Source organism: Dendrobium catenatum, unplaced genomic scaffold, assembly GCF_001605985.2.
Source record: "Dendrobium catenatum unplaced genomic scaffold, ASM160598v2 fragScaff_scaffold_334, whole genome shotgun sequence".
Lineage (NCBI taxonomy): Eukaryota > Viridiplantae > Streptophyta > Magnoliopsida > Asparagales > Orchidaceae > Dendrobium > Dendrobium catenatum.
The window spans coordinates 2,352,319-2,371,477 of record NW_021318796.1 but is presented as its reverse complement, the minus strand read 5'-3'; the positions used below and the strand labels follow the sequence as shown (position 1 = coordinate 2,371,477).

Sequence of the window (19,159 nt, the reverse complement as noted above, 5' to 3'; positions counted from 1 at the left end):
TCATTCATCACATGAGAGGAAGAAAAAAAGAGGAGAGAAAAAGTGTGAGTTCTCTAGTATTTTCTAGCTATCGCCGCTGCCAACGATCACCAGCTAATACCACTAACAACCGTTATCATCTCTAAAATAATATCAAGATTTGGTCTTGTTATTGGGTAGGGCTGCAAACGAACCGAGCCGAGCCGAGTATGTGAGTGTTCATGTTTGTGTTTGTTTAACATTAGCTTGTTCATGTTTGGTTCGTGTTTGATTCGAGCTTTATTATTTGTGTTCATGTTTGGTTCGTTTAATTTAAGGGTGTTCGTGTTTGGTTCATGTTTGGTTCATGTTCGTTTGTTTAGTGCTTATCGAGCTTTAAACGAGCTATGTTCATGAACATATCTCTCAAACAATATATTGAACAAGCAAATATTAAATTTGTTCATGAACATTCTAAACAAACAATCTAACAAACATGGACAAATATGAAATATTTCTTGTTCATGAAATGAAATTTCTAAAATAAAAACAGTTGTATATTTAAAATGAAAATATGATTAATTTCTATGAACATATGTTATAATATTTTATTACTTTAAAATTTATTAATAAAAAATAATTATATTATATTATGGTATAATTAAAGTTTTTATATTTAATCGAACTCGAATCGAGCTTTTTATCGAGCTTGTTCATGAACATCAACTGATGTTGTTCGCGAACACATACGAGCTGAACACATTAGTGTTCAAGCTTGTTTATTTAAGAATCGAGTATTTAAAATATTGTTCAAGTTTGTTTGTTAGTTAATTAAACGATCACGAACGAGCTTTAATCGAACCGAACAACGAGTAGTTCGTCGAACGTTTGGTTCGCTTGCAGCCCTAAAAGCAGCTGTAGCTCTTCTCTAAGAACTGCTACACTTTCCTTCCTTCAGCTTCCGCGGCTCATGCAGTGTAATTTTTCTTTTCCTTTTTTGATTTTCATTTAGTATTTAATTAAAATATGTCAAACTTACAATTTTTTTACCCCTTGGTATGACATGTTACCTTTGTTTGATGATTATCCTGGTTTTTTGTCCAAATGAAGTATGTGGAATGAGCATGTTTTGTTCTATTTGCTATTTCTGTTTCTTTTTTTTTTTTTGGTGTTTTACATACATATCACTTAATACTATTCTATTTACATATTTAACACCTAAAACTTTAATATTACATAAATACCACCCATAGTTCATTTTCATACAAAATATGAGTGGTAGAAATGAAATATATGAGTGGTAGGAAAGAAATATAAGTGGTATATTTGATATTAAAATAATATAGGGTGGTATGGATGTAATATTAAAGTTTTAGGTGTTAGATATGTAAATAGGATGTTATAAAGTGGTATGTATGTAAATTTCCCTTTTTTTTGGGTGGTACTAGCAACTATAAGATTAGTAGCTTGTATGAGCGACTTAATAATTTTTTTTCTTTTTAAAATTTCTATTTACAGCTGGTTTCAGAAATATTTGATTGAGGGTTGTCATGTTTAATTAGCTTGTGATGAAAGAATGGCACTGGCATTGTTGGAAATGCATCCATGTTTGGATCTCAGAATATGGTTTGATCATAAATGCTTATGTACAGAGTTATATTATGATTTGTTCATTAGGTTATACTTTTTTTGCTTTATTCTTCTTCCTATGTAAGTTTCTTAAAATTGTATTTGTAGATGATACATTTCTTTGAAGAATATGCTCCCATAGAAAGTTTCTGGTGGGAGACATTGGAGGGTAACTTTTGTGTAAAATATGTATTTATATCATTCCCAATTATACTGCTAACAGTAATCAGATTACATGATCATAACTGTATTAGACATTTTTATGTAAAGCTATGGAAGGTTTGTTAATGGCATAATTTAGCAGAGATGCATCTGAAAGTATTGTTGACTTTCTAGCTATGGTATTTGCTTAAAAGGTTTATGCTACTGTGGATGAAATTGGTTGAAAAAGTAGAAATATTTCAGATTTCAGCCTAACTATCTATGCAGTACCTTTTGATTGTGATGATTATGTACATTAATGGTGTCAACTAGTACTTATATTCAAGAAATATGAGCATCATGATGATAAAGTAGTCCTTAGAAAGGCGTCTTGAAATTTCCAAATGAATCATGATTCTAAATAGTTTTACACAGTGTAAAAGATGGACAATAAGAAAGAGTTATGAATACGAATTTAGTGCTCTGAAATTATTTTCATGTAGTTGTAGATTAATGTTTGGCTCCATTTCTATAAGCTTTATGCTACCTATTTTTGCTTCCTTGAAAAACATAATTTAATTTAATTCATTTGCTGTGAGTCACCTTAGATGGTTTGGTCACATAAAATGGTGGCATTCTGATGACCCAATTAGGAAAGTAGAGGTATTATATTTGACCTATGTTAAAAAAGGTAGATGTGGACCTAAAAAGACTTGGTTAGAAAATATTAGAAATGATCTTTCTTTATTAGATTTAAACGAGAATTTGTCTTTTAATATGACGACGACGACGACGACGACAACAACAACAACATCAAGCCTTTATCCCACTACGTGGGGTCTTTTAATATAACACAATGGAGAAAAAGGATTCATGTAGCCGACCCCACGTAGTGGGACAGGCTTGTTGTTGTTGTTGTTGTGCTGTGAGAAAACGTCCAGTTGCATGAAAGATTAAATGTTGCTTTTTGAACAACAATTGGATAGCTTCCTAGAAAAGGTTAAAAAAAAAAGATTTTTAGCTCTTCTATCTCTTCACTTTATTTGTTATTTATTTTCTTTGCTTAAGACTCATGATTAGCATATTATATTATAATTCTATAGAATTCATATTTTATTTATTTCAATTATGCAGTAGTTTGTCACCAAACAACAACTACTTTTACAACTAGTCAGATAGGAATTTTAACATGATTTTACCAAATCACCTACTTTACTTGACAATACAACATAACACCTGATAGCACAACATAAAACAACATAAGACAATAGTGCCAAACAACCCCTGAAAATGTTACCATGCAGAATTGTGTGAAACACTCTTTTATTGATGAATGATTGAAAGCTGCATATTACCAATTATGTGAAACACTGTCATTATTGACTTCTACAACAAACATGATTGAAACATAAACATACATGAACCTGATTTATGAAGGTAAATTGACATGGTAGAAAAATTTATCTCAAAAGGTGTCTCAAACGGCCCATTTGAGAAATTTAAAGAGATTTCAGATTTCTTAATAAGCATAAAACTGCAAACATGGCAGGCACACGCATCATCATTGGGCTTTCTCTCATTATTATGGGTGATTTGATGTAGTATTACGATCATAATGAATGGCTCGTAGCTTCCTTTAATATCTTACTGAAGACCAAGAGGAGGTCTGTCTCATGACTTTTCAAAAGCTTTCTTTACATAACTACCACAATACCTTAAACATCTCAATTCATAACCATCTGGTGTGTCTAACAGTAACTAATTTGCTGCAATGGATGCGGCAATTTTTTACATTGTGTGATGATCATGCATCTTTATTGTATTTTCATGTCACCAAAAACATCAAAGTTGGTTTTTCATATTTGTGTTATTTCGCTACGATGCCACAAAAAGACAATTAATCATCACACATGCCAGTTTTGTTATAACACATTTAGATGGTCAAACTTAACTTTTAAACAAATATTTGTAAAATTTTATGAAAATTTCTTGTTGACCTGAATCAACCTTATTCTTGGATATAATGAAGTGAGCTCATATTTGAGTTGATATTAAGGAAACTTGTTTCAATTGCCCGAGTGCGTGGTTAGCATTTATAGTCTTTAACTTTTTTTAATTGCTAATGTTTCAGTTCGGGTCCTGTTTATATTATTATTTTTCCTCATATACTTGAACTAACAGATTCTTTTTCTGAGGCTTTTATGTTATTCCTGTTCTCCTAAATCTTGTAGTGGTGCTGAGGGAAATAACATGCATGCATCGAGAGTGTCAGCATTTGGGGCATTTGACCAGGCAACTGGATTTGGTGTAAATGATGGTGCTGACCTTAGCAGAAGTATGTAATTTGTTTTTTATTATTTAATTCAATTGTTAATTTTATATAATTAATTTTGTTATTATTTGGGTGATGTTAATAATTATTATTTTTTAACTCATTATATTTATTGCTTCTTGCCATGTAGGGGTTGCAATGTTTGTTGAAATTCAAGATTTAGCTTGTAACTCAAGTTTTGAGTCAATTTTTATCGCTATCTAGGGGTGACAGTATCAGTCAAAATTCATAACCTCTTTTAACTACCTCAAATTTGGGTCCCTATGAACTTGAGTCATTTTAAGTCGTTACAAGCAAAGGTTCTTGTCTTGGAAAAAAAAAAGGGTGATTTTGAGCTTAGTGTAGCTTGCTTGAAGTTTGAGTTGTCTATTTGTATCATATGCACATATGCATGATATTCTTTTTATTGGAAAAAAATATGTTGTTTTTGAGGATTTGTTTTGCTTCATTTCATATTTTTTATAATAATCAAATACAGTCATGTTTGTTATGCTTTGGATGATTTCAAATATCTTTGTTTTGCCTTTAATTGTAGCTTAATTGGAATTTAAATAATGTGAGGTAGTTTTTAGCAAACTTTGTATAATTTGTGTTGTCTTGGAATAAATTTAGTTTGAATTTTGGTGGCTCAACTTAAATATGTTATATGTGGAATCTGGTTGTGTTGATCAATCGGGTTGTTTTGATGCCTCATACCTTTTTTCGTGCTTGCTGGGGTGTGCGGGGATTTACCCTCTGCTTGGGTTCGGGTGCTTCGCACATGAAAATTTTTTCCGTACAATGTCCCGACGCTGTGTTCCAGAGCGCCCCGACCCTGATTGAAAAAGAGTAGAGCGCTACAACGCTCTGAATTCGTAGCAGCAGCGTTGCAATTTCGACGCCACAACGCTTGGAGTTTGAGCATTGCAACGTCATCAGATAGAGGCTTGAGCATCGCAGTGTCCCAAACTGGCGCCACAGGGTGCGAGATGGACTGGACAGTTTTCTATCTCGTATTCTGAAGGGTTGTGTCTCTTGGTGGATATAATTTGCTTTCTCTTGTATTTCCTACATGTAAGACAATTGAGAATGGTGCATGGGAGAAGAGAAGCAAGGAATGAGCGAGAAAGAAGAGAGATCTGTTCTTATTTCTTTCAATTTTCATAGTAGATTTCTTGGTGTTGTGTGGCTTCGTGGTTTTTTTTTCCCTAATTTGAGTTTTTTCATGCTAAATCCCGGTTTCCTTTACTTTTTGATGCTTTTACTTTCTTGCTTGTTTTGTCATGGTGGCGTTTACTCCTCACCCACAGCAAAATCAGTTTCAAGTTGATTTCGGGCTGGCATAAACTCAAACATTTTGGGCTCAAGCCATGCTCAGATTTCATGAGCTCAACTCGTTGCCAACGTTGTTGCTATGGTTCTTTTCAAAGTTCTATTGGAATGTATTTTTATAATTGACAATTTGGCTTTTGCTGATTGTTTTGATCTCTTTATGACCTTTTTTCTTCATTAGATTTTAAGAGCAATTTTTTTTTTCTTTTTTTTAGGTCGGTTCTCTGATGATGCTTTTTTGTTTTTATCAGAACATTTATTGAACACAAAATCAAGTGGAAATTTTATTTCCGACTCTCTTCAGTTTGGTTCTTTCAGCAAAGTAAGTTGGATTTATCTTCTTGCACCTCCACTGCAGTTCTTATTAAGTCACACCTTATAATATCCTCACGTGAGAACATTTATCTTAATGCTGTTTCTTAAAATGTAGACACATACATCGGCTGATGTAACTCCAGTTGCTAGAGTTAGTCACGTGAGTTTTCCACAGCAGAAGGCACAGCCAACTAATTTGGCCCAACCGTCTATTGGTCAGTTCGAGAACTGGGGAGAGTCTAATATGGCAGATAACAGTCCTAGGAGTGATAGCTCGACAGATGAGGACATGGATGACAGGAATCAAAGGGTAATATTTTACTTATCTATCACTTTTTTTAAACTGTAATACAACAATAAATTTCTTCTCTTTTACGTTAATATTTACTCTGACTAATGCTTAAAACTAAACCTGTTTCATTCCAAATTGAAAAGTTGCATTAAAAGATGTCTCTAATTTAGGCTTTGTTTGGGACGACTTTGTTATTGTTTCTTAAAACAGCTTTTTATAGAAAAATTAAAATTTTTATACTAAAAAACTGTTTTTAAAAGCATTAAGAAAGCCATCCCAAATGAATGTTTTGTACTAGATTTTTCTTCACTTTACTCCTTCACAGTGCTGTCATTTATCATGCTGAGACAAGCAATAAAATTGATATTTTCTTATTATTACAATGGAATTGCTTTATATCTTGATTCCCTTGGGATCATTGTTTCTATGCTTCTTAGGGTTAAGTGGTTAATATTGTGATAGAGATGCGTCCGATGATCTCTCCCTTTATGGAGTTTGTTTGAATCGAACATATCTAACTCAAATGTGAAAGTATCTTTAGGAATGAGATAAGATGAGCCACAAAGTAAGACAAACAGAGTTATTAAGCAATACACAGAGAAGACTAAAATTTATGTGGTACCTCTTGAACAAAAGAGAGAAGAGGATTCGACTCTCTAAAACATAGAAGCCATAAAGTGATCTACACTGAAAGGACATTCAAATGCAATTCCCAAAACTTGAGCACGTCCACTCTCAATAAAAGAAAATTCTAAAGAAATTCTCACATACAGTTTGATACCTGCTTCCAAGATGACAATATCGGCCATAGCATCACCTGCCCATGTTTTAATCCTCCAAGCTCCATGTATTTATCAAGCTAAAAAATCCTAACAAAGATAGGGCAAGAGAGAGAGCTTCCTTCAGCTAAGAAATCTAACAAAGATAGGGCAAGAGAGAGAGCTTCCTTCAGCTAAGAAATCGTAATTATTTTATAATGTTGCTAACAAAACTCTACATGAGAGTGTTTTTTGTAATTGTCTTTACCCTACTTGAGAGATCTCCTCATGTTGACACCCAAAAGTAGGAATATCACATGAGGCTCGTGGTCAACACAAGCCTAATAAGACGGGATCTGGTATGCAAACCTGAGGACTATAATTGAGACAAATAGGACCATTTCCCTACTCACATGAATCCGAAGGAAATCCCATCCGCATAATTGCACACAATCCAAAAAATCTATAAACAAAGAATATGCCAAGGTGTCAAGATCATGTGCAATGTTTTTCTAATCTCGAGAAACATGTGTTGCGCCAAATATTAAACTATTTTAAGCCAAATTTAACAATTATCACTCTTAATTTAATATTGTGCTTGTAAACTGCGTATCTTCTATAACTGCTCTCCAAATTGAGCTCTATCATATAAGCTTCTTAAACTTCTTAAGCTCCCGGGGCTGTGCTTCATCCATTCTCAATATACTTCGATGGCATATGCATTGAACACTTGTGAGTGGCCTTCGTAGTAAAATTGTTTGTTGCATGTTAGAATCGATCCATTGAAACTAAAAGTGCATCTATCATTGAGTGATTGTTCTTCCAAAGCAGTTGTTTCTTCACTATAAGTAGCTTTCTTTTCATTTACTGACATTGGCATTGACTTGTTTGAACAACTTATATAAGTACTTTCATCAACTTGTGCCTCATATTATTCTGGAAATTTTCTGCAGCCAGGAAGCTAGCGCTTTCTACTTACCCGAAACACAATGCTCCAACTTGAGCATAACTTGTCGTAGTTGTTTCCTCCAAGACTTGTGCTAAACATAAATGGTTTACCTTAAGATATTTTTTATCTATCTCTATGTTGTATTCTTTATTCATTATCATAGATATATTTGAATGCCCCACTAATGTCTTCATAAGTATGTTTTGAATAAGTATATTCATCTTGATTCTCTAATGACTAAAACTCTTTAAGCCACCAAACTTCTTGATAGCTAATTTCATGGCCATCAGAATATGTAACTGTAATGCGAAAGCACCTCTAGTTGCAAAATACGACAAGGGAGGGAGTTCTTCATGCATGAACTTTAGTTCTTCTCATGCTCTTTCTCATTCATTCAATTCTTCAATGAATATTTCAAGGTACCAAGATCTAATGTAATGCTTCTTCTAATCCAATGCAACTCTTGTCATTCCAAGCATAAAACAATATTGAGCAATATTTACCAGAATTAAAATGGGAGTTTGCTACTTCTGGTTTAAGCATTAAAAAAACAGCTGTAGACCTTCATTTTATGATAGTGAAAGATGCTTGACAAATGAAAATTCATATCCTAGATTGTGAAGTGGTACGTTGGTTGGCATTAATTTTTTGACACAGTTAATTCTTTGATGCTGATTATTGTATGGTGCAATATCATATTATGAACTCAAAGTGCACCCTTCATAATTTGCTGTTTTTTTTTGTAGCCCAACTCTTTTATGCCATTTTATTGTTTATTGTTGTTTGGCAGTGTGTTTGCTTTTTCTTATTATTGCCTTTTTTTTATCCCGCTTAGGTTTTAATCTGAGTTTCATGATGGATAGGCTAATTTTTAAGGTGGATCTTTCAATGTGTTCATTTTGTATTTTCATGATTTTGCTGCATTTCCATTTGAATATCATCTTGCTCTCATATTTTGCAGTTTATGAGTAATTTGTAATTCTGATTTATGGATGCATGATTATCTCTGAATAGTAAGAAAAAACTGTAATGTTATGATAGTTGATCTTGATGGATGCTTTAGTTTGTGCGAGAGGATTTAGGTTTCGTTTGGGATGGCTTTCTTGTTGCTTCTTAAAGCAGCTTCCTAAATTTTTTGTACTAGGAAGCTGCTTTAAAAAGCAGAAAGAAATCTATCCCAAACGAAGCCTTAAACTTGTTTTTTGTTGATGGCTAATTATTGTTGATGATAATAAGCAGTTTGATAAAGGACAAGCAGCAACGGTGGCAGCCTCTGATTCCAGTGACAGGTCCAAAGAAAAAGTTGGAGATCAAAAAGTAAGGAAAAAATAAATAGCACGTTCCGTCAGTTGGTTGACTTATATTTTGTCACTTCCTAGCCACAACTGATTTCTTGTAATTGGTTTTTCTTAAGACTCTGAGACGGCTTGCTCAAAATCGTGAAGCTGCTAGGAAAAGTCGTTTAAGGAAAAAGGTAACAAAAGTCTCTTCATTGATGGGTGTTTTTGTTTTCTTTATTGCAAATGTTGTGTTACTAAGTTTCACTTTGGTGAACTAAGCTGTTGATACTTATGAATCTAAGATATATTTTATGTAGTTTATGATGCCACTTCTTTTTACATTGGTGACATCCTTGTTTGTACAAATTTGATTAATATTTTTCATGAAAATTTTCTCTTGAAGGTTCTGTCGCTAAATGATATTGTTGGTCAATATGGTACGTCTATCACATTTAGGACATAAACTTCTAAAGTTTGAGGTTGATTGACCCATCACACTTATAAACTTTTAAGCCATTGATGTTGCTATTGTTATCCTCATCTGTTACGTGTGTAACATTGTTCTTATGTGTGCAATTCGACTATTTTTATTTCGCTACAAGACCTAGTGCTTGATCCCACTTTGTGTATTCAATTAGATGAACCTCAATTTTATCTCATCTCATGTCCTGAATCTGAATCTCCATTAGTTGGAAGTTCTCTAACAATGGCAATTAGTGTGAGGAGAGGAACTTTGGTGAGAGGATAGGGCATGATAGGGGATTTGGTGAAAGAATAAGAACCATGCCATAGTGCACAGTTGTCACTAAATTAGAATCTTTAGATTGTGGGAAGATTTCATGCAAAGGTTGATGTGAGTGTTGATCTTCAATAGGTAATTGTGAAAGTTAAATGCAAGAATAAAAACCCAAAAGGTTTTAAAATATCAGGAAAATTGTATAGAAAAAATTTTCATTGTTTAAGTATTAAAAAGTCTTAAATAATTCATGTTTTTTTAAAAAAACTTTACTGAAATAAGAGAAAATTGTATAGAAAAAAAAGAAGAAGGAGAAAAGACCCCTCGAAGATATTATTTAAGCCTTAAGTAGTCCAAGTGACTCATTTGTCTTGTACTATGGTATTTCAAGCTACCTCTAAAACTGCGCTAGTATTATTGCAAATTATAATGATTAGGAAAATATTCCTCTTTGCTAATGTCCTTTTTAGGTGTTAGTGGGAAGTCTTGAAAATCAATATTTTCTTCTTGGAAGCCTCCAAAAGTTGTTTATATGTATAAACTTGTGAAGTTATCAAGAATTTCATAAATTCAAAGCGAGAAGGCTTAATCACCAACATTTACTCTAAATCCACTCTAAAATGCTTTATGGCTTATCTAAGAGGATGCCTAGCAAAAACGCCACCTTCCCTCTCAGCAGCTATCACCTAATAAACAATAGTTTATCATTTTAAGGATGTAATTGGATTAGCTCTGACAACCACCCTAACAGGTGATATGCAATTTACGTCAATTTTCACTATAAAGGTGACTTGAAAAAAAAGCAGAAGGTCAACTACATTGAAATATGTTCATATACATCATTGTACCCTAAGGGGAATTGATCTTAGGCCTAATTGACATATTTCATCTCAAAGGATGATATTTTTTCAGTCCTCATTCTTGTAATTATAATGTGAATGCCCACCCAATCTACAAGTAATCGTGTTAGATAAGATAACCTATGATTAATGAGGCACACAAGAATCATTCCATAGGTTCGTTGAATTAAAAACTCAAAAATCACTGCAAACTTAATAGCTTAGTTTTAATGCTCATAGAAAGCTCCCTGTTCTGCTGCTCATAGTTGCATTCAAAGCCCCCTTAAACTTAAAAGCTAATAGTATCACATCTGAGACTTCTGGACTCTTTTTTGGATTGGCATCACCTGATAAAATCTTAGATGATGAAATCATCAGATATTGATGGAGTTTGTAATTCATCTTCACCACCCGTGTCCTATGCTTTCGAAGCTCTTATGCCTTCATCATAGAGTTCTTTGAGGTCTAGAGCTAAGATATTTCTTAGTCAAGGTGCTCTCTCAATTAGGAGCTGTAGTTAACTATAGGGACTTACTCGTAGGAAATTTCAAATTTTTGTTGGAAAATTTTAAAGGTGGATCTCAAAAAGATTGAAAAAAAAAAAATGGTACCATTATTTAAGATCAAGAAGGTACCATAACTGTGATAATGATAGAGGAGTCAGACATAAGCAGTCATAAAAATGTTACAGGAGAGGATATAGGAAGATGAGCTTTGGAAATCCACATTGATGTCAAAGAATCAAATTATGTTTTTGCTAGGAAAATTTACCATAAGATATTGTGTTAAGGGAATGAATAGTGAAGATTAGGGAGCAAGGAAGAATCTTCAGTATCTTTATCTATCTTCGCAAGGCATGTCATTAAACACCATTATAAATCATTTGGTGGAAATTAAGTTGAAAAAATGCATGCCTATTGAAATTCTTAAGACATACTTGATGGATCTTTGATTCATAGTAAAGTATTGTAGAGTTATTAAGGAGTTTTTAGCTACAATTTATATTAAGGTTCAAAATGGTGTTTGCTATCTGCAAATGACAATGTGTTGATCTTTGAGGCATCTATGTAAATAAGTTGAAGTTTATGATAATGGAGGAGACTTTTAGTAGATGATGGGCTTATTCTTTACAAAACAAACTTTACCTACTTGTTGTACAAATTGAGTTGTTTGGAAATCATTTACTTTGTGTCCATAGTGTTGGGAAATTGTTTGATACTTTTCTGTGATAAGGTTAAACATCTATAATTATACAAATGAATTAGCTTGTTGATGATTGTATAAATTTTGGAGTTAGAAATGTGGTTAAAATTACTCTTAAGAATATCTTTAGATCATAAAATATCAAGAATATTTAAGTTTGGATTCTAAATTACAACTCGATTAACTATGTTACAGGGAATATAGAGTTTAGTCAATAAAGAAGTTATTGATAGTCAAGTTGAGCAAAATAAAAATAAAAATATTACGATCAATATGTGATAAAGATAAAAATGGAGTGTGAAATTATCATATTAAAGAGATGATAGGAGCAGCCTTATTGATTATAATGTAATCAAAGTAGACTTGGTTTAGACTACACACAACGGAGGATAGATGTTTGATAGGAAACACTTGTTGATCTCAAGTATTTCTTGTCAATCTTCGGAAAACAGCGAGAATTCTCCACAAAAATCCACACCAAACCACGAAAACAGTAGATAATATGCATTATTTGATAAAAGGGAAACAGGCAATAACAAGATACAATTGATCCTCTATTCGAGAGGAGGATCTATCTCTCCCAAATCTCTAGACGCCACTAGAGCCCTGAAGATCAGCAGTAAAATTTAGACTTAGTTGGCATGTTTAAATGCTGTTGAGGGTATAATATGTTCCAATAAGAGGGGTAAATGGCCTTAATTTAGATGGATAAGAAGGAAAAGGGTTTGCCTATAGGTGATTCATCTAGTGTTTATGCAAAATCTCACTGATTTCCCAACGGAAATCAATGTAAAAAGTTAATTCATAGAGATGGCCCTTAAATAGTTGGGTTCTTTTTTATCACTTGCTGTAAGTTTAAAATGTTATAATATATTTTATCAACTAAGTAGTGCAGCAGGTTTCAAATCTAGACATGTAAACTATGTTGACTGATTAATTCATGTGTAAACTTTTTCTTTGAAGTATCTTATTTGCCTACCATCATAACTTTCTTTTTATTTTCAGTTGCCTTTTTGGCATAATATTTTTGTTTGAGTTGCTGAACCATGTTTTCATTTATTTATCAGGCTTATGTTCAACAACTTGAAAACAGCAGGTTGAAGCTCACTCAACTTGAGCAGGAGCTCCAGCGGGCGCGCCAACAGGTATTTAGCAGTTTCAGCTCCAGCCCTCCAACTTCAAACTTATTATATTTTAGTATGATGATGATATCGAATTAATTTCTTAATTGTTGAATGTTTTTTTAGGGAATCTTTATTTCAAGCACAGGAGATCAATCACATTCTACGGGTGGAAATGGTAACTCTTTTTACATCCTCATGATTATTTTGGCAAGTGTTTGTGTATGGATCTCACTGTTCGTTTAAGCTTTCTTTAGGATTTGGTTGAAGAATTCTCTCATATGGCTAAATATTCGTTTTGAATGGCATGCTACTCACAGGTTGTCCATAGAGAGTTGCTTCCTATATTACATAGAGAATTTTTACATATGCGCATATAAAGCTTAGGCTTCGTTTGGGACGGTTTTCTTACTGCTTCTTAAAACAACTTTTTAGCTCAAAGAATAAAAAATTTATACTAGAAAACTGCATTCAGAAGTAGTAAGAAAGCCGCCCCAAATGAATCCTTAGTCTTATAAACTGACCTTAATCTGGGTCTTGCTTTAAAGTAGATTGAGTCAGATTAACTATGAGTTTTAAGTCATGTCCTTGGGTGAATGAACATGAGAGTGAGGAGATTGATGTTGTGGTCCTTTTTGGTCAGATTCCCTGTATGCCACCATGCCACCATCCTTTAGCCTTATATTTCAGCTTTCTTACTTAACCTTATTGATCTCCATTCTGCTTTTGTATTTGATGAATTTCATTGATCAATCCTGATTTCCTCTGCTAGAAAATGTGGCCTTCAAAGATTTATCCGCAGTAGTGCTAAATAGTATATCACAAGCCATCCTCAACAAAATTTGATATTTTAGTTTGTTTGATTTCCACTAATGCAAGCTATTAAAGGTTGGACTCTCATTCACAATGGCGCACAATCATTCAAGTACACGAAGCCCAAATTAAACTCAATGAATAGAATAATAAATCCTAATCTATGCTTTTGGCTCATATGTTTTTTTTTTTATGGCTGTACTTTTTGAGAGCTGAAGGTTTTTAAAGGCTTTTAATTTTCTTGTGTTTAGCGCGGAGGCCACTCTATGAGTTTTATAAAAAGAAAGTCCTAATCTATGCTTTGTACTTTCTTTTTTCATGGACACGCAACTTATTTCTTAAAGTGAAAGAGCAATTTCATACTCCTTGATTCACCTTTGTTGCCGATGGAGTTGAAAGAAAATTTTATACTTGTAATTTAATCCTAGGATCCAAAACAACCCATCTGCAGATGTTGAAGCTAAGGATGCATATATTAACCCCTCCCTTAACTTACTACTGAGAGCATCATGCATTCGGTATGCCTTTTTCTCTTCTGAAATAATAACAAAAGATATCCATAGGTTACTATCACATTATAAATTAAAATTTATCTTCATTATCATGGTCATTCCTTTTATTCAAGGATGCCTACTAAGCGAGTTATCATTCAATTTGAATGTGTAGTTTCCTTGAGTGCGGTATAACTGTCACAACTTATTTCAGAGGAAATAATCTCCATGTATGCATGAGACTTGGATTTTTTACTTTGTTGTATTCTTTTTTTTTTTACTTGTTATATGTTTTTCCTCTATATTTTTCTCTTGGCTTACTAGTCTTGATTTTGTTCAATTTTGACACAATTGAAGCTTTTTATGTTGTGATTAAATAACTGTTGCTCATTTATTTAAAAAAAAAATTCAATTTTATTAATTTTTCAGATTTATTTGATGTTACATTATTGCTTGAATTTTAATTTTCATTTATTTACATTTAAAGAAAGCAAGTTTTCGGCTAATTTACTAGTTTGTAATATGTGAATTCTTGTTTCCCTTTCACGATTTACCTATAAAATATCATTCCAGTTGCACCATCAAACTCCAACCTTGAATTTTTTGCTTGCAGTTGGCAGCAAAGTCTACGGTTGCACCATTATGTCGACTCAATATAGGATATTAATAAGGTCAATGAAAAGGTCAAGAAATATGTAATTTAAACAAGCAGTGGAGCTTTATTTTTACACAAATACAATGTGAGTAATATTCAATGGGAGGTTTGATCTTAACAATCTCTTTGATTCCCAAAGAGTTGAGCGTGCCTAATCCAGACTAATGTGCTTCCTCAATCATTTTGGAATATTTCTATATTATCGTAGGCTGATACGAAACGTATATTTAAAGAGAGATACATTTGGTAAATATAGAGGTCAATTGCATGATAAATTCAAGGATTTTGAACGGGATAAATGTATGTTTAAGTCTTATGCAGGGTTTATAGGTCTTGCAACTAATCATTATTTGCCGTTATGTTACAATTTTTTTTTCTAAAGATATTGGGGCTGTTTGGTGGAACCCCGGTTTTGATTTAAGCAGGATTTCATAAATCCTCTAAATCCGAATTTTTGGAAATCCTGAGGGGCTTAAATACTTAAAACTATTTGGTAACATTCATGATAAATCCTCTTAAATCTCACGTGGTTGTTTGGTTATAGAGCAAGATTTATCGAGCGGACTTCCTCTAGCACAATGGATTTCGTAAATCCAGCAAAATACACGATTTTGGAAATCCGTGATTTAGAGCGAATCAGCTGAATTTTCCGTCTACAGCGGATTTCGTTTGCCGTGAGATTTGGTTTTGCATTTTAGGCCGTTTGGCTGGATTTCGCTTAAATCCGCCTCAAATCCGGCCTAAATCCTGCTACCAAACAGCCCCATTAAGTGAGAAAATAGAGATGAACTAAGCTACAATTCAGCAAAAATATGGCACGAAGGTTTATGTATAGCATTATATGTTGAGTAATATTACAACTACTCTCCTAAGGAACCTGCATTAATATCCCTGGGATTTGTCTTATGATCCGGTTGAACTTTAATGCTTAGGTGAAAATGTTGTTCAAAATATTCTTGGCTCTCCTAAGAAATTGAGTTTTCTAACCAATTAAAAGTGCTTGATTATGCTTGCACATAAGCTTCATACGCTGAAGAGATTTATATTATGTTTCAGGGGCATTGGCATTTGATGTAGAATATGCTCGATGGCTGGAGGAGCAGAACCGTCTGGTGAATGAACTTAGAGCTGCAGTTAATGCTCATGCAAGTGATAATGATCTCCGTACTGTTGTTGATGGGATAATGGCACATTACGAAGAAATATTTAGGTTGAAGGGCAATGCGGCGAAGGCAGACGTCTTTCACATGCTATCTGGCATGTGGAAGACACCTGCAGAGAGGTGTTTCCTTTGGCTGGGAGGCTTCCGGTCCTCTGAGCTTCTTAAGGTGATAAGTGAATTTTCTGTCCTCGTTGTTTTCTGAAATTTTGTGCTTCTCATTGAAATGCCCAACTTAAAGTAATTTGGAAAAAAAAAAGCTATTATTTCTCTAGCATAAATGTGTTATGATGTTGTTTGTTATATTTGCATTTGAATAACTACATCAAAAGTCGCTTTTTTTTTAATGGCACGCAATAAATACTATCCTTTATGCATGAGAAAAGGAACAAAATAGTCCCTCGACTCTTTGTGAGGGATTAAAATGGTCTTGAACTCATTTGAGGGACCAATTTGGTCCCTCAACTCCTTAAATAGGGGCCTTTTTTATCATAAAATCAAAATTTGAGGTTAATGTTGTTAAAGCAAGAGATATTTTAATCATTTTTAATTAAATTGTTTATTAAATATAATTTTCAGGTAATAGTATTTTTTTAAAAAAATTATTAAACATTTCTTTAATAAAAAAATAGTAATAATTCTAGTTTTAATTTAGGATCATTATAGATTAGAATTATTAATAATTTTTTTAACAAATACTATTACTTGAAAATTATATTTAATAAATAATTTAATTAAAAAATGACCAAAATACATCATGATTTAACACCATTAATCCCAAAATTTAATGTTAGAACTAAAAAGGCCCATTTTTAAATAGTTGAGGGATCAATTTGGTCCCTCACAAAAAGTTGAAGGACCATTTTGATCTTTCTCTCCTTTATGCACTTATTAAGTATTATTTTAAGTCTTTATTTGCTGTGGTAGGAAACATGATCAGAGCTTAGTGCTGATAATTATGTCTGCGAATCTTGCTTAATAATTGCACAATTTGGAAAAAAAAGCTATTATTTCTCTATCAGAAATGGGTTATGAAGTTGTTTGTTATATTTGCATTTGAATAAAGACATCAAAAGTCGCTTTTTAATTTTAATGGCATGCAATTATTTCTATCCTTTATGCATCTATAAATACTCCATTATGAACCGGCGAAGGAAACATGATCAGAACTTAGTGCTGATAATTATGTCTGCAAATCTTGCTTAATAATTGCAAAAATTTATTTGGAATCGAGCTGATTTACTCCATCTTAATGATGATTCACTCAAATTGGTCAGATTCAAGCTAAAATAAACGATGTATGATGTATGCCCACATATATGTGTATGCTTTAGAGCTTTTCTGGTATTTGTTCAACGCCGTCTACTTTTTCTTGTGCAACCTTTTTTAAGTCTACTTGACTAATCTAAGAATAATTTTATTTTAAATATCTTGATGTTGCTTATGATTATGCTAGGATGCAAAGCCTAAATGCTTTATGGGTTTTCGAAACATGGAACTGCTGTCACAGGCTGCTAAAAGATTCTTATTGCGAAGAAACTCTGGCTTTGTTTGGGACGGCTTTCATGCTGCTTCTTAAAGCAGCTTTCTGCAGAAAGCTGCTTTAAGAAGCAGCAAGAAAGACGTCCCAAATGAAGCCTATAATAATGGTGAACTTTGTTATATTAAGAGAATTATTTTGAAGGATAGGTACTTTTGAGGTTGCGATTTTGAATCATGAAGATACCCCATTAACGGTAACCTCATGCAATAGATATGCCCTTATGCTAAACTTCTTTTTTTTTCCTGTGCTCCCTCTTCTTGAAACTTTCTATCTATTAACATTCTTCATAAAAAGAAGCTTTGACCTGCTTTACATGATTAAGTAGCCGTTAGCCTTTCAGTTAATGGTTCTTCCCCACATTAAGTTTGTGCATACAAAACTCATTTGGCTGTTGCTATATGAAACTTTACAGCTACTGGTAAATCATCTGGAGCCTCTAACTGAGCAGCAATTAATGGGGATTTGCAACCTGCAGCAATCCTCTCAACAAGCTGAGGATGCTCTTTCGCAAGGTATGGAAGCATTGCAGCAGTCTCTGGCTGAAACTTTGGCCGGAGCTCTTGGCCCTTCTGGTTCTTCCGGTAACGTCGCGAATTATATGGGACAGATGGCAATGGCTATGGGAAAGCTTGGCACACTGGAAAATTTCCTTCGACAGGTGAATACCCATCATTCTCAGCAATCTTTCAAAGTTCCTATAATCCTGTTAGCATACTCTGCTTATTGTTTTGCTGATTGTGCTCAGGCCGACAATCTGCGACAGCAAACACTTCAACAAATGCATCGAATACTAACGACACGACAATCTGCACGAGCTCTTCTGGCAATAAGTGACTATTTCTCGAGGCTCCGCGCGCTAAGCTCGCTCTGGCTTGCCCGTCCTCGCGAGTAAGAGTCATCTATGGTTTTCCATTCTTCTCAATGGATTCAGGTGCTCCATGGTTCTTCTAGTATCCAAAGCATTGTTCCTACTTCCCATTTGGTTGGTCACTGGGTTTCATCTGTATGTTGTTTTTTTTTTTTCACATCATAGGTTGAATTTGGGCAGTCTTGTAAGCATGTAATATTGTATTGTAGGATTGTTTGTTCTCTTTTAATGTGTAATATCTTTTCAGTTGTAAGAATTAAAAACATCAGAATGCTGGTTGTATTATGTAAGGTAAGCTTGTTTTCATTAGGAACTTTAATAAAGTATTGTATCAATTCTCAGCCATGCATTCTGTCATTGCTATACGTTTTTTTTTCAGTTGATTGTTCTGTTGATCTCTGCTATATTTATCAATCAATGCTAAAGATGAAATGGATTTCCTTGTAATGTTTACCAGTCCAACTCATCTTTCTATTCATCATGGATTAATTATTCTGTGCGGATGTCGGACGTCAATTCAGGGGCGGATCCAGCTTCTTTTTTTAGGGTGGGCAAAAAAAAATTTTTTTTGGGGCATGGGCAAAGATGCTTAGTATTGATATAAGTAGGACAAAAAAAAATTTTTAGGGGGGGCAAAATGCCCAAAATACTTAAAATATTTCAAAATTTTCTCTCTAAATATTAAAAAAAAAAAATTTTGAGGGTGGGCATTTGCCCACCCTAAGCATGTGGTGGATCCGCCCATGGACGTCATTCGGAGACGAAC

At 33.6% G+C, this 19,159-nt stretch overlaps 1 protein-coding gene across 1 annotated transcript; it reads left to right on the top strand.

The window, feature by feature from the left end:
* Positions 1–896: 896 nt before the first annotated feature.
* LOC110110747 (transcription factor TGA2.3) lies at positions 897–18,738 on the top strand. Its single transcript, XM_020842368.2, has 11 exons — positions 897–935; positions 3,960–4,063; positions 5,623–5,693; positions 5,802–5,996; positions 8,925–9,002; positions 9,100–9,159; positions 12,811–12,888; positions 12,991–13,042; positions 15,880–16,151; positions 17,938–18,183; positions 18,271–18,738. The coding sequence occupies exons 2-11, from the start codon at positions 3,979–3,981 to the stop codon at positions 18,415–18,417; spliced, it is 1,284 nt and encodes a 427-aa protein (XP_020698027.2). The 5' UTR covers positions 897–935; positions 3,960–3,978; the 3' UTR covers positions 18,418–18,738.
* The last annotated feature ends 421 nt before the right edge of the window (positions 18,739–19,159 follow it).

What these genes read in the sequence shown, in the direction of transcription:
- LOC110110747 (XM_020842368.2), top strand. Translation starts at nt 3,979, where the DNA reads ATGCATGCATCGAGAGTGTCAGCATTTGGGGCATTTGACCAGGCAACT. An exon ending in AAAGTCGTTTAAGGAAAAAG is followed by an intron (nt 9,160 to 12,810) that starts GTAACAAAAGTC and finishes TTTATTTATCAG; the next exon opens with GCTTATGTTCAACAACTTGA. An exon ending in TCCAGCGGGCGCGCCAACAG is followed by an intron (nt 12,889 to 12,990) that starts GTATTTAGCAGT and finishes ATGTTTTTTTAG; the next exon opens with GGAATCTTTATTTCAAGCAC.